This window comes from Leptosomus discolor, chromosome 5 (genome assembly GCF_034619465.1).
Source record: "Leptosomus discolor isolate bLepDis1 chromosome 5, bLepDis1.hap2, whole genome shotgun sequence".
Classification (NCBI taxonomy): domain Eukaryota; kingdom Metazoa; phylum Chordata; class Aves; order Leptosomiformes; family Leptosomidae; genus Leptosomus; species Leptosomus discolor.
The window spans coordinates 42,601,242-42,613,709 of NC_141395.1; the positions used below are offsets into that span (position 1 = coordinate 42,601,242).

General features: G+C 43.0%; 1 protein-coding gene across 3 annotated transcripts in view; it reads right to left on the reverse strand.

Annotated features, from left to right (window-relative positions):
- The window catches only part of LOC104349698 (histone deacetylase 4), a 119,908-nt gene that overhangs the window by 48,037 nt on the left and 59,403 nt on the right, over positions 1-12,468 (reverse strand). For all 3 annotated transcript variants that reach the window (XM_086465674.1, XM_009955315.2, XM_086465673.1), the window contains exons 10-11: positions 6,573-6,830; positions 5,006-5,192 (exon numbers count right to left, since the gene is read on the reverse strand). In XM_086465674.1, the coding sequence (XP_086321800.1) occupies positions 5,006-5,192; positions 6,573-6,830 (445 nt within the window). The remainder of the gene's footprint in view (positions 1-5,005; positions 5,193-6,572; positions 6,831-12,468) is intronic.

Consider the following 12,468-nt stretch of genomic DNA (forward strand, 5'->3'; position numbering starts at 1 on the left):
GCCAATGGTAAGGCTGGCTGTCCATGAGAACTTCCCAGGCTGAGTTCATTCAGGTCTGCAGTAACCTCGTCTCAGGTTAATTTATTTTTGAAGGAAACTCATCTTCAGGGAACATCATGCATTTGGACAAAGTATTTGTTACCCAAAAGAACCCCATGTAGATGTCCTCCTAGACCATACGGGACTGCACTAGGTTTGGCTTACTCATTCATATTAAAGAAAGGAAAGTGGCTCTGCCTTCTCTGATTTCCAGACATATCTACAGGAACTACAACTAGGTTTTATAGATTTAAAGCCAAAAGTTGCATGTGCATCTATTCAACATACATATTCACAGACAACTCGCCTTGAAGTACAAGCAGCAAGTCATTTCATCAGACAGCTGCTGATCTGTCTGGGCGCAACTCCGGCTTCCTTCAGAACATGGGCACTCTGCTGCTGCCATCAGCGGGGCCTGGACTGCACCCTCTGAGGGCACTGAGGACTAAAAGACGGTGCAATTGAGGCATTCAGCTGATGGCCATAGAGAACGGCAACACGAAAGCACACTGCAGGGAGCGCATCACATAACTCACTAACAGAAATGGGAAAAGTAAAATATAATATAGGAAAGCTATGAACAAGAAGCTGCACCTCATTTGCAAAGGATACTCTAACCTCGAGACAAAGCTGAGGCAAGTTTATGCCATAACTTCCTAAGCTGGGGGAAAAAAAACCCAAGCATTTTCAAGCAAGTATTTTTTAAGCAGCCTTTTCTTGCTTGCCTCCTGGATTCCCAGATGATGCTTAATGCTGTTGCTCTAACAAATCTTTTCGCTACTTGGGAACTGGGCACAACCTGACAGTGAATTATACTGACTGCACTATGAAGTTGGAAGGGGTCTAAAACCATTTAAATAGCTGATACGTGAATCTGTATTGCACGTTTCTTTTTAAAGGGTGTTTTCCCCAAGTCTTTAAGCTTTAAATAGTAATTAACTCCTGAAAAACTATTGTGATGCAACTCTAGGTATATAGGTAAAGCAATGCCTAGCCAGACTGAAAGTCTCTGTCTTGTTATCCATTTTGTACCTGGGCAACCCTAGAGCCTGGTAGGGCAGAAGGCAGCACAAATCAAACCAAAGATAAACACACATGAAAAACCAGCTTTTTGCATTGATCTTCTATTCTTCTGTTCTTCCCTTGTCTTCTTACAGTGCATCAGATCTGCTGGGTACCTCCCAGGTGTTTTGGAGGAAGTTTGGTGTCAGCTCAGAAGTAGGCAGTGGTATTTATCATCTCACCCTCTTTGGTGCCAGCACTGCACCAATGAGGGCAAACACAGACAGTTGTGGGTGTGATCCCCAGCCACATAAACCAGGACCTCCTCATCTGCATGCGCAAGCACTGGAAAGCTCCACGACTTTAAAATACACGTGTACAGCTAAAATGGGGTTTGGTAACTGAGGCAATTCAACATACGTAGATGAAGGGGTTAAAGAAAATGTTTTCAGAAAGGGGGGTGGTAGGATGCCTACTTGTCTCTATTTGCTAACAGAGACTACAGTGGGATTTATAGAATTGGTTGATCTATAAAGTTTTTCCTTTCCAATGACTCAATGATAACAGCAGCGTCTCAATGAAGTTCTGCCGTACTGTAATCACATGTCACTCAACATTTCTCGTTCTTAAAAACTAAACCACTGGAAAGAAGGGAACTGTTCCAAGTTCTTTCCTGTGGTTGGGGACACTCAGAGGAAGACACACACACACACACAAAGGAAAGCTTGGCAATTTAAACTTAAAATACGAAACTTCATTGGCCATTACAAGTTAAATTAAGTGGTGCTGGAAGCAATACTCTTTAAGACATGAGAACAATAATTTTTAAAGGTCAGCACTAAAGCATAACCAACTCGCTTTTCTTGGCAGAACAAATATATGATTTGAGGTTCAGATAATTACATTGCTCTGCACAGGAGAGAATAAATGCCTTCATCAGAAATGAAAAATACTTTAATGCAGAACACCAGAATAATTTGTTGAACCATTTTTACAGGAGATCAGAGACTGGATAATTTGAGCTATGCAAATTAATGGCCTAACCTGAGAAGACTTACTCAAGTGTGCAGAACAGTGCATGCAGAAGTATTCATTAAAGTCAAGGGGGCTACTTGTGCTAGCGAGGGCAAGTTCAAGGACTAGCTTTCTTTTATATGCTGGTAGGAAGGAAAATTAAATGTCATGCTTCGGGACATAAAACTGACTGCCTGAAGGAGTCAGGAAGGGAGCTGTTTTCACTTTCATATGGAGTAACGCACATCATGTTTGAGGGGTGTATTACGTTGTTCTTTCCCTATACCTTTGAAGTCTCAGGTACCTGTCCCTGAGAGAGACAGGAAAATAAATTATACATAAACCCCAGAATTTCCAGCTGCCTGGTCCTAACTCTGTCCAGAGAATGTATTAGCGTTTTGTATATAACATTCTGAACATGAAAGTGATGAACAATTCCTTTGTCTGTTGGACAATAACTGATCTCTCAAGAGCCAGATTCGTGTCTAGAGTGATCACGGTTGGCTTCATTAGGGCCATTGACTGAGGCTTGGTTTCTCCAGCCCTCTCACAAATGATTACAACAATTCAAACCTTAATTCCTCTGAAATCCAAAGCACATAATTGAGTTAGGATCAGTCTCCAAAGCAGCCACTTACTGAACAGATGGATTTTGCTAGTGAAAAAGAAGCCTGACGCACTTCAGCACTGCTTGATTTGAAAAATACCCAAGACTTTCATTTCCTGCCTTTCAAAGAATAGTTCAATCCTAGCTATTAAGCTTTAGTATCCACCTCCAAAAACACAATTTCCGACACACTGCGGACAACTTCAAGAAAACATTGGCAATCTAACTTGCACACACATGCTCAGCAGCTGAAATGCCTGCTTTTCCTCTCAGTGCTTGCACGCCCATAGCAGTAGACTCTTTTTTCCTGTCACCATTAAGCAGACAGTGACGGTTAATTAAACTAGTCCTTCACCTTTTATGCGAGGCAAAGGACTAGTTATCCCCTTTTATGCTTTGCACCTTTATGAGTATCAGTGAATGCCCAACACCTCCTCCCTTGGCAGCATTTTATTGTGTTTTTCATCCTCCGCCTAGCATAAACGTAGAGAACTGCACGAGATAGACAGCAATGGAAAAATCAAGGAGAGTGGAGACTTAACATGGGTAAATTCCATGAAAAGGATATTTTCCAGGTGAATTACACTAAGCATTCTTCATATCATCGCACTGGACTGTGCAGTGATATATAGAGGTGATGCGATATTCCACCTTTTTGGTTTTTAAACCCTGCCTCCAAGGAAAATACAACATAACATTGTAACAGTGTCTTTTCAAAGCAGCACAGTTCTCAAAATCCACATTCTTACTGTTACCTGTAATTTTAAATGAAATTCAGGGGCACATACCTGAGCCAAACTTATATCCTCTAGTAGGAAATGTTATTGTATGTTCAAAGTCTTGTGTATGACTGACAAGGCAACTTAAATACCAGAGGAGGAGGAGAAGGGAAGAAAGAGAAGGAATGAATAATCTCTTAAAGTAGGGCCACACTTCCTTGTCTTTAAAGCACCAAGGTTTGGGTCTAAGTGTATTAGACGCTCAAGTTTCATCTGGTTTGACCGTGAGCCAGGGGGGACTATCCTTCTTTGCATCCTGTCCAGATGCCAAGATCTAGAATAATCTTGCTGTAACTGGCTGCATTAGAAATGCAGTTTTGCTGAAATTCAAGGTTTCAATATTAACAACAAACAGAGGCTTAAAGGGCTGATTTGCAAAAATGAGATACTGCTTGGCCTTTTACAGAGCTGCTCACACGTGCTTCCTACCCTGCAGCTAGCAGCTGAAGAACAAAGTCATATTTAAGATATCACTATTACTATACCACCAGTGTCTGAAAATAAACCAAATTCACAGTGCTGATTTTAATGATGCAAAAAGTGTGGGTTAAATAAGAGTAAATGGGTAAGTGAAAGAGAAACAAAATCATGAGTTGCTCCTATTTGGGCGTTCTGATATTTTTTTTTTCCCCTTCCTTCTTCCAGGGCACACACTACATTGCAAAATGTTCATTCACAAAATAAAGCTTGACATTTGGGGAAGAAAGCGGACTTCAAAATAAGTCCACCTAATCATCCAACATAGGACTTGAAAAGTTGAACATAAATTAACTTTCATCTGTTACTAAGGCTACTGAATAGACAGGATTTTAGTGGAAAAAAGTTAGCTGTCAGGATTCAGGAAGAACAATTATTTTTCGTCTTTAATCTTCGTAGGGAGATTAACATCTTTTTTAAACTTCTGGTTTTCACTAGACAAATGCAGAATTCCGCTCATAGTTCTCCTTCAAGATGAAGACTGAGCAGGAAAGAAAACACTCTTCAGTCTGTTTGTCTGTTCAAGACAACTTGAAATAATCAACTCACCTCATTTTTCCTAACCTATGGGCACAGACTCTTGGGCAGAGAAGGTGTTACAGAAGAAGGGGCAGGTTGGCACAGAGCCCAGCGTGGATAACTGATGGCACGAGATTGCGTAGGGACCGGAGAAGGTGCAGAAAATACAGCCAACAGATACTGCATTTGGCATGCTGTCCTTTTTCAATAACCTTGCCTCTCTCTGCCTTGCATCTAAATCAGCTTTGTCACAGCATATGACTCGTCCTTTTTTTCTGGAAATACATAATTAAAGTACTGTGCTATGCTTCTATTGATTTTTGCAGGTTATTTTCTGTTTGGACTGTAGGGTGTCTGTTCCTCTGGGGAAAGGACAAGCAGAACAACAAGGCATAAGATAACTGAATCTTATCTTTAAAGATGACAGGATATTATGGAGTCCTCAAACGCAGATGAGACACAGACCCCAAACAGATGGCTTTGCAGGGACAGGGCAGAAAAGCACAACTTAAGGCAAAATGGCAATCACAGCCCCACTGCTTCAGCCTCCAGTCCCCCGAGACTTTACCTGTTGTGAACCTTGGCTTAGTGGGTGGCTCCTGCACGGACATCGGGAAGGTGGCTGAGGCAGGCGAGGACTGTGCACGGGATAGAGGCCGATGCCCTCCGAAAGAGACGGGCATGCCAGCTGCCTCCAGTGACGCCTGGTAGTTCCTCAGCTGGTGAATACGTTGCTGCTCCAACAGAAGGGCTTGCTGCAGGGAAAAGAAGCAGGTAGCTGCTGAAAGGCTGTTTGGTGCCTTCACAAAAGGGTTTTTAAGAAATTTCAGAAGTTCACAGGCTTGGATTGCTTTCCCTGATAAACGACCGCGCACACACGTGTGCAGCAAATGAAACAGAGCACTTCCTCTATTTATTCCCTCTCATCTTCGAGGCAAAAGAATTGCAAAGGACATTTTATTTTAAAGACTCCTCAGCTGTGACGATGCATCCAGAACTAAGGCGGGGGGAGGGGGCTACACCTTCAGAGGAATGGTATCACCGTGGTCCATCACCAGCAGCATGTTACACTTATTAATTAATTAAGGCAATGAGGCTCAGATGTGACTAATTCAAGTAACACTTTGTACAAGCATGGCTGGCAATGGCATTGATCTTTCAAGGCAGCGCTGTTATGAAGATAACACTGTTCAACAAGGAATTGAAAATGTAGTCTCTGAGAAAAGACAGCCAGCAACATTCGTTGTGGGACAGGTGAATCAGCTCCACCATTCTAGGGAGACAGGAGGAAGCACCAAGATGGAAATGAGTACAGGGAGCAACCAATTTGCACGAGATCCACAGGCAATGCAACTGCAAACCTGGCACAAATTCACTTTCCTTAGCCAAGGGCTGTGGGTTTACTCAGAGAGCTACACCCTGGCATGGCTACAGCAATCAGCTCTTAGCTGCGGATCCCGTATAGGGGTTGGGCATGGCTGCAGGTATAGTCAGATGCTGAGTGCTAAAGGCTGTAAAGATAAGCAGAGCACAGATACCTTAAAAGAATCATGATCTTCTCACCTTCATTACTGCTACCACCACAGGCAGCTTTTGGGATACTGCCATATAATTGGGATGATTATGCTATGTTATGTTGTTACTGGATTTATTACTTGCAATCCTCAAGCCTCTGGCATTTACCGTCAAAAGTGAGCACAGCTGCAATCTCTGGGATCTCCAGATCCGAAGAAGAAACCCCTTCCAATGAACCTCATCCTTTGTTCCCTTATCCAGCCCTTCTCTGGTGCAGTGAATTTGTTTTAAACCATAAAATCTTCTGCTAGTATTTAGTGCTCAAAAATGTTAAGACACATTTTGTCTTCCCAAAGAAACAAAGTGGTTCAGTGGCTGCAAACACATTGACTGTGTTTTGTGCAGGTGATCCAGATTTTCCACCCTGGGACTTCCAAGTTGCTGTGATAATTCCAGGGAAGGATGGAGCTGATTTTACCTGCAGGTTTCTTCATGTAGCAAAACCTCAAGTTGGGTTTCCCCTAGCTTCTCCCTCTTAAGAGTAGTATAAGGTGACTACCAAAAACCAAACAATCTTCTATACAGAACTAAGTCCCAAACTTCATATTTTGCAAGCTCACCTGACGGAACAGCAGCTCCTGCTCAGCCTGCCTCTGCCCGGACTCCAGCTCCTGCTGCGGCTCTGCTTCCTCCTCATCACTCTCAATGGGTTCTTGCTTCACTTGCACCATGTTGGCCAGCCCTTGGGCCTCCTTTTGGCTTGTGACTCTGTCGCTGTATGGCTCCTCCAAAAGGGCTTGGTGTTCCCGTAACTCTTCTTCTGTCTCCTCAGGGTGGCTTTCATGCTGGCGAGCTGGTTCGTTGGGTTTTGATATAATCTGAAAAGAATTCATGGTTTAACTGATAAATAAAGGTAAAGTTCACTCTGTTCTCCTCAAAGAACCAGCTTCATGAAAAGAGCAATTGTGAATTAGAGCTTTTATCTTATAAACTAGGTCCAAAACAACTGCTCAAGGGAAAGGTCAGGACAACCTTGACATAAAGCACTATGAAATCCTGTGTCCCATGTAGTGACAGCCCCTTCATTTTGCACTTGATTTTCTCTCTTGAGAAGTAAGAGCCTCTTGTGCCTGCACACCTATGGATGTTACTCCATTCACAAACCCACACAAAAGAAGTATAACAACCACTGATACACACGGCAGTTAAATTCTGAAAAAGTAAGAGTGATGCAAACCATCTAAGAGGGTTTCTGCTACCTTGTTTGCCCAGCTGCTTCTTGAATCACCCCCCGAATTTTACTTGTAAAGTGAGAGGCCGTCTTAGAAATATCCCTCTGAAACTTTCAGCCTTATGAGGTTAGTGAGGAGGAAACTGAGGACCCTCAACTTAGAACATCTGTACAGAAGCAAACTGCAAGAGCAGCGTTGTTCTAACCAGATCTTCCTAAACAGAGGTAGTGAACTCTGAAAGCAGCTGGTAAAACAAAGGGAACAATATAATTTTCACTGTAATTCACACAGGCTCAGACTTTTTGAAAATTCATTGGTAAGGTAAAATTCACAGTTCTCCATCTCAGACTGCTTATGACTTTTATTTGGAACAAAAAAAATGTTTTTAAACCTAGCATAGGTAAATAAATAAATTTCCTTCCTTTAAAATAGCTCAGACTGTACCCGTTTCACAGGCTTATAAAGAAACTGCTGAACTTTGAAAGCTGTCAGGGCAGAGCTTTAATAAGGATTAGGTCATTAGTATGAAAAGCAATATTGATTTTAAATCTAATAAAGCTAAATCAAAACACGGTTATTGAAAACATGCAGAAGGAGTGACTACTTGTAAATAACTTGCTCTTTGAAGAACAGTGGGTCAAACCTGAAAATAAACCTTTTTCCCTAAATGTAGGAAGAGAAGTTCTGCTATATAACTTAAGCAAACCTATACAAAGCAGATTTAGGCAGAGAAAGATAATATAAAGGATTAACCACCTGTGCAATATCACAGCAAGGATGGCAAGAGGTTGCTCATAGCTACGGCAGAAGATCTCAAATAACTGGGGCTCAAAGCTTTTACAAAATGGAGCACTGCAAGGATCAGGACGCAGGGCCACAGCTTTCCAGCATTTTGTGGATTACTGTGTTTCAGATGCCTTGACTCCTGAGAGGAGCAGGACATGCAGAAGGCTAAGTGTAGGGTCCTGCACCTGGGGAGGAATAACCCTGTGCACCAGTACAAGCTGAGGGTCAACCTGCCAGAGAGCAGCTCTGAGGAGAAGGCCCTGGGAACTGTGGCAGACAACAAGTTGGCAATAAGCCAGCCATGTGCCCCTGTGGCCAAGAAGGCCAATGGTGTCCTGGGGTTCATGAAGAAGAGTGTGGCCAGCAGGTTGAGGGAGGTTCTCCTTCCCCTCTGCTCTGCCCTGGTGAGGCAGCATCTGGAGTGCTGTGTCCAGTTCTGGGCCCCCAGTTCAAGAGGGACAGGGTACTACTGGAGACAGTCCAGCAGAGGGCTACTAAGATGATGAGGGGACTGGAACATCTCTCTTATGAAGAAAGGCTGAGAGACCTGGGGCTGTTCAGCCTGAAGAAGAGAAGACTGAGAGGGGACCTTATCAACACTTACAAATATCTGAAAGGCAGGTGCCAGGAGGATGGGGCCAGGCTCTTTTCAGTGGTGCCTGGTGACAGGACAAGGGGCAACAGGCACACACTGGAGCATAGGAAGTTCTGCCTGAACATGAGGAAAAACTTCTTTACTCTGAGGGTGGCAGAGCACTGGAACAGGCTGTCCAGGGGGGTTGTGGAGTCTCCTTCCCTGGAGATATTCAAAACCCACCTGGACGTGATACTCTGTGACCTGCTGTAGGTGAACCCGCTTTAGCAGGGAGGTTGGACTAGATGATTTCCAGAGGTTCCTTCCCACCCCTACCATTCTGTGATTCTGTGATTATCTTGCCTAGAAGCTTAAGGCAAGACCCTCTCGAGTTCACATGGCCCCCCAGTACAGACAGGGTGCAGCCCACTCTTCTTAGTGACAAGAGCCCCTATTTTTGTTCTGATCAACAACTGGCTGCTGTTGGCAAGAGGGTTTCAGTTTCTACAACTGTGGAATCATCTTTGAGAGTCAACAGTTTCTTGGAAGAGATGAGATCCACCCAACTGAACAAGGAAAAAGCACCTTTGCCAACAGGCCGGCCAAGCTGGTAGTCAGCTTCGAACTAGAAACAACAGAGGAGGGAGCTATTCCTCAACAGTCAGCTAAGGAAGCTAGGGACAGGATAGGCAGGCCAAGGGCCTGGGCTGGTGTGAGCAGAAAGGACATGGCAATCAATAAAAAAGAGCTGAAGTGGCATCCTTTTAAGCACAGGCATTTAAAGAAGGATGTGCCTGCAGAACAGCCTAATGGGGAAAGTCTAAGCCTGTCCTGGGTAACAGGCATGCTTGGGTGTCTCTGAAATGCTACTACACTAGTGCATGCAGCATGGGGACCAAACAGGAGGACTAGAAGTCTGTGTGCAGTTACAGGGCTATAACCTCCCTGGGATCATGGGAGACATGGTGGGGCACAACACGTGACTGGAGTGCTGTGATGGAGGGGGAATACAGGCTTTTTAGGAAGGACAGGCTGGGAAGGTGAGGAGGGAAAGTTGCCCTTTATGTGAGGGAGGAGCAGGAATGCATGGAGCTCTGTGCCTTGGTACAGAACTGGAGTCAGTCAAGAGCTTAAACGTCAAGATAAATGGACAGACCAAGATAAGTGCTCTTGTGGGTAGACTGCTGTGGACCTCCTGATCAGGTAGAAGCAGATGAGGCCTTCTTCAAATACCTGGAAAAAGCCTCACAAAATTTTGCAGATATTGGTCTTCACTGGGGACTTTAACCACGCCACTATCTGCTGGAAGGACAAGACAGCAGGGCTCAAGCAATCTAGGAGATCTGAGTGCATTGATGACAAATTTCTGATGCAGCTGATCAAGATGCCAACAAGGAAGGTGCTTTCCTGGACCTGATGCTTACAAACAAGGAAGGACTATTCGCAGATGTGGAAGTCACAGAGGCAGCATTGGCTGCAGCGACCATAAGATGGTGGACTTGAAGATCCGAAGAGGAGGAAACAGGGCAAAAAGCAGGACCACAGCCCTGGATTTCAGCAGAGCAGACTTGGCCTCTTCAGGGATCAGTCCCATGGGATACAGCCCTGGAGATCACAAGGGTCCAGGACAGCTGGCTGATACTCAAGGAATCTACAAGCTCAAGCAAGATTCATCCCAAGAAATAAGGCTGCAGAAGGCCTGCATGGATGAGGAAGAAGCCTCTAACTGAACTCAAGATATAAATAGGTAGCGTACAAGAGTTGGAAGCAGGACAGATGACCCAAGAGGAGTAAAGTTGCTATCTGATCTAACATGTATGGTGTTAAGAATGGCAAAGCCAACCTGGACTTCAATCTGGCAAGGGACGTGAAGGGCATCAAGAAAGAAAAGAGGAAAACTAGGGAAATCACGGGCCCACTGCTGAATGGGGAAGGGACCTGGTGCCAAACGACATAGAAAAGGCCATGGCACTTAATGCCTTCTTTACTAGTGTTGCAGAAATCACCAGATCTAGGATTTTAGGATACTGCTTGGAAATCCCCTTACTTTTCCCATCTTGATTTCAATATCAAGAATTCTAATTAGTGGATATTAATAGGAGACACTAATGATTATTTTGGGAAAATGCCTCAAATAGAATAAATGATCAAATATAAAATAAAATCTGTATTGCTAATATTGCTAAGACACCCCTGTAAAGTCCCAGACCTAAGGTATTCATTAATCAATAATCTATTAGTGGTTAGAAACAAGGAAAATGTGTTGTAGTTCAACATGTCTGCTAGACAGGATTCATTATGGTACCCATTGTGTATAATCTTTGAATCATGACCAAAGTAGGTACGAGCCAAGAGCCTATGAGCCAAGGACATGTTCCTTGATCATACATGGTCAATTCGAGGAGTGGTCGAGACCTCTGACCCACAGACCACTTACCCAAATTATACCACCTACTGAAAAGAGAACAATAGAAGACTACGACAGAGGCTACATGCTAATTTGTATCAGAAGCGAGAAAAGAAAAACGAATCATCGAGAGAATGATAATGAATATGCATTGTACAGACTGAATATGTATGAATTTAATATATAAATATTTGTTGACTGCAATGTGCAGGCGGACATCTTTGGGAAGGATCCCATGTCCCCAGTGCGCATTGTTAATAAAGGACGTCTCTACTTATCTAACTTTGTGTAGATAAGTTTTTCTTACCCCTGCAGATTTGCAACACTAGTAAGAATGTCCTTCAGGAATCCCAGACCTCTGAGACCAGAGGGAAAGTCTGGAGCAAGGAAGACTTACCCTTGGTGGAGGACCACCAGGTTTAGGGAGCACTTAAAAAAACCTGGACATACATAATCCATGGGGCCTGATGGGTCACACTCACAGGTAAGAGGACAAGAAGCACTGGGCACAAGTTAAAACACATGAAATTCCTTCTGAATACAAGAAAACATATTTTTTACTGTGAGGGAGGTCAAACAGTTGCACAAGGTGCCCACAGAGGTTGTGGAGCCTCCATACTTGGAGATATTCAAAACCCAATTCCATATGGTTGCCCTGGTCTAGCTGACCCTGCTCAAGCATCTCATCTCTAAATGATCTCATGAGGTTCCCGCCAACCTAAACGATTCAGTGATCAAAACTTCTCAATGATTTTTGTGAGGTACCTCCCACTTCTACCTCCCCAGTTTCATTATTTGTAACACACACTGGACAACTAAACCACATTAAGCTAAAGGTAGTTCTTCCACCAATTTGCTTTAAGCTCCCTTAGGCTTGATGAATATAATCTATTTTAAAGATAATTAAATCATCATAAACCATCTTCTACTACTTTTTTTTTCTTCTTGGATCGAAGGTCTCAAGCTTTGAACTTAATATCTTTTGAACTCATGAACTACGCAAAGTAATTGCTGGGAAAATAACTTACAATGACATCGTCCAATCTAATGGAAATGAGAAGCAGTGTAATTCCCTAGAAGTTTTAAATTTTTCCAACTCCATAAAAATGTAAGAATTAAATGAAAAACACAATGAAGGTTGAAAGATCAAGTGGTCAATGGCAAGGACATTTGAAACATTCAGTTTGTTTTCCTAATACGAAGTGAAACTCTTAGCATGTCATTTGTTCTAGGTGCTGCAACCCTATTCTTCTTAAAGGATAATTATGTAAATAAAGCACTTTGTTATGAATATATTCCATATAATACATGAGTATATGCATCCCAGGCGCATCAAAACTCCCTAAAAATCTTCCATTTTTGCAATTTTATGAACACGTGTTTAAGAAAATTTAAGGTAATAAAAGTGCAAGCAAATGAATATAAAATTACAATAGCACTGAAAATGCTTACAAATATATCTAAAATAGTAAACAATTACACAATGCACCATAAATAACTTCTCCTTCCCTAAATTA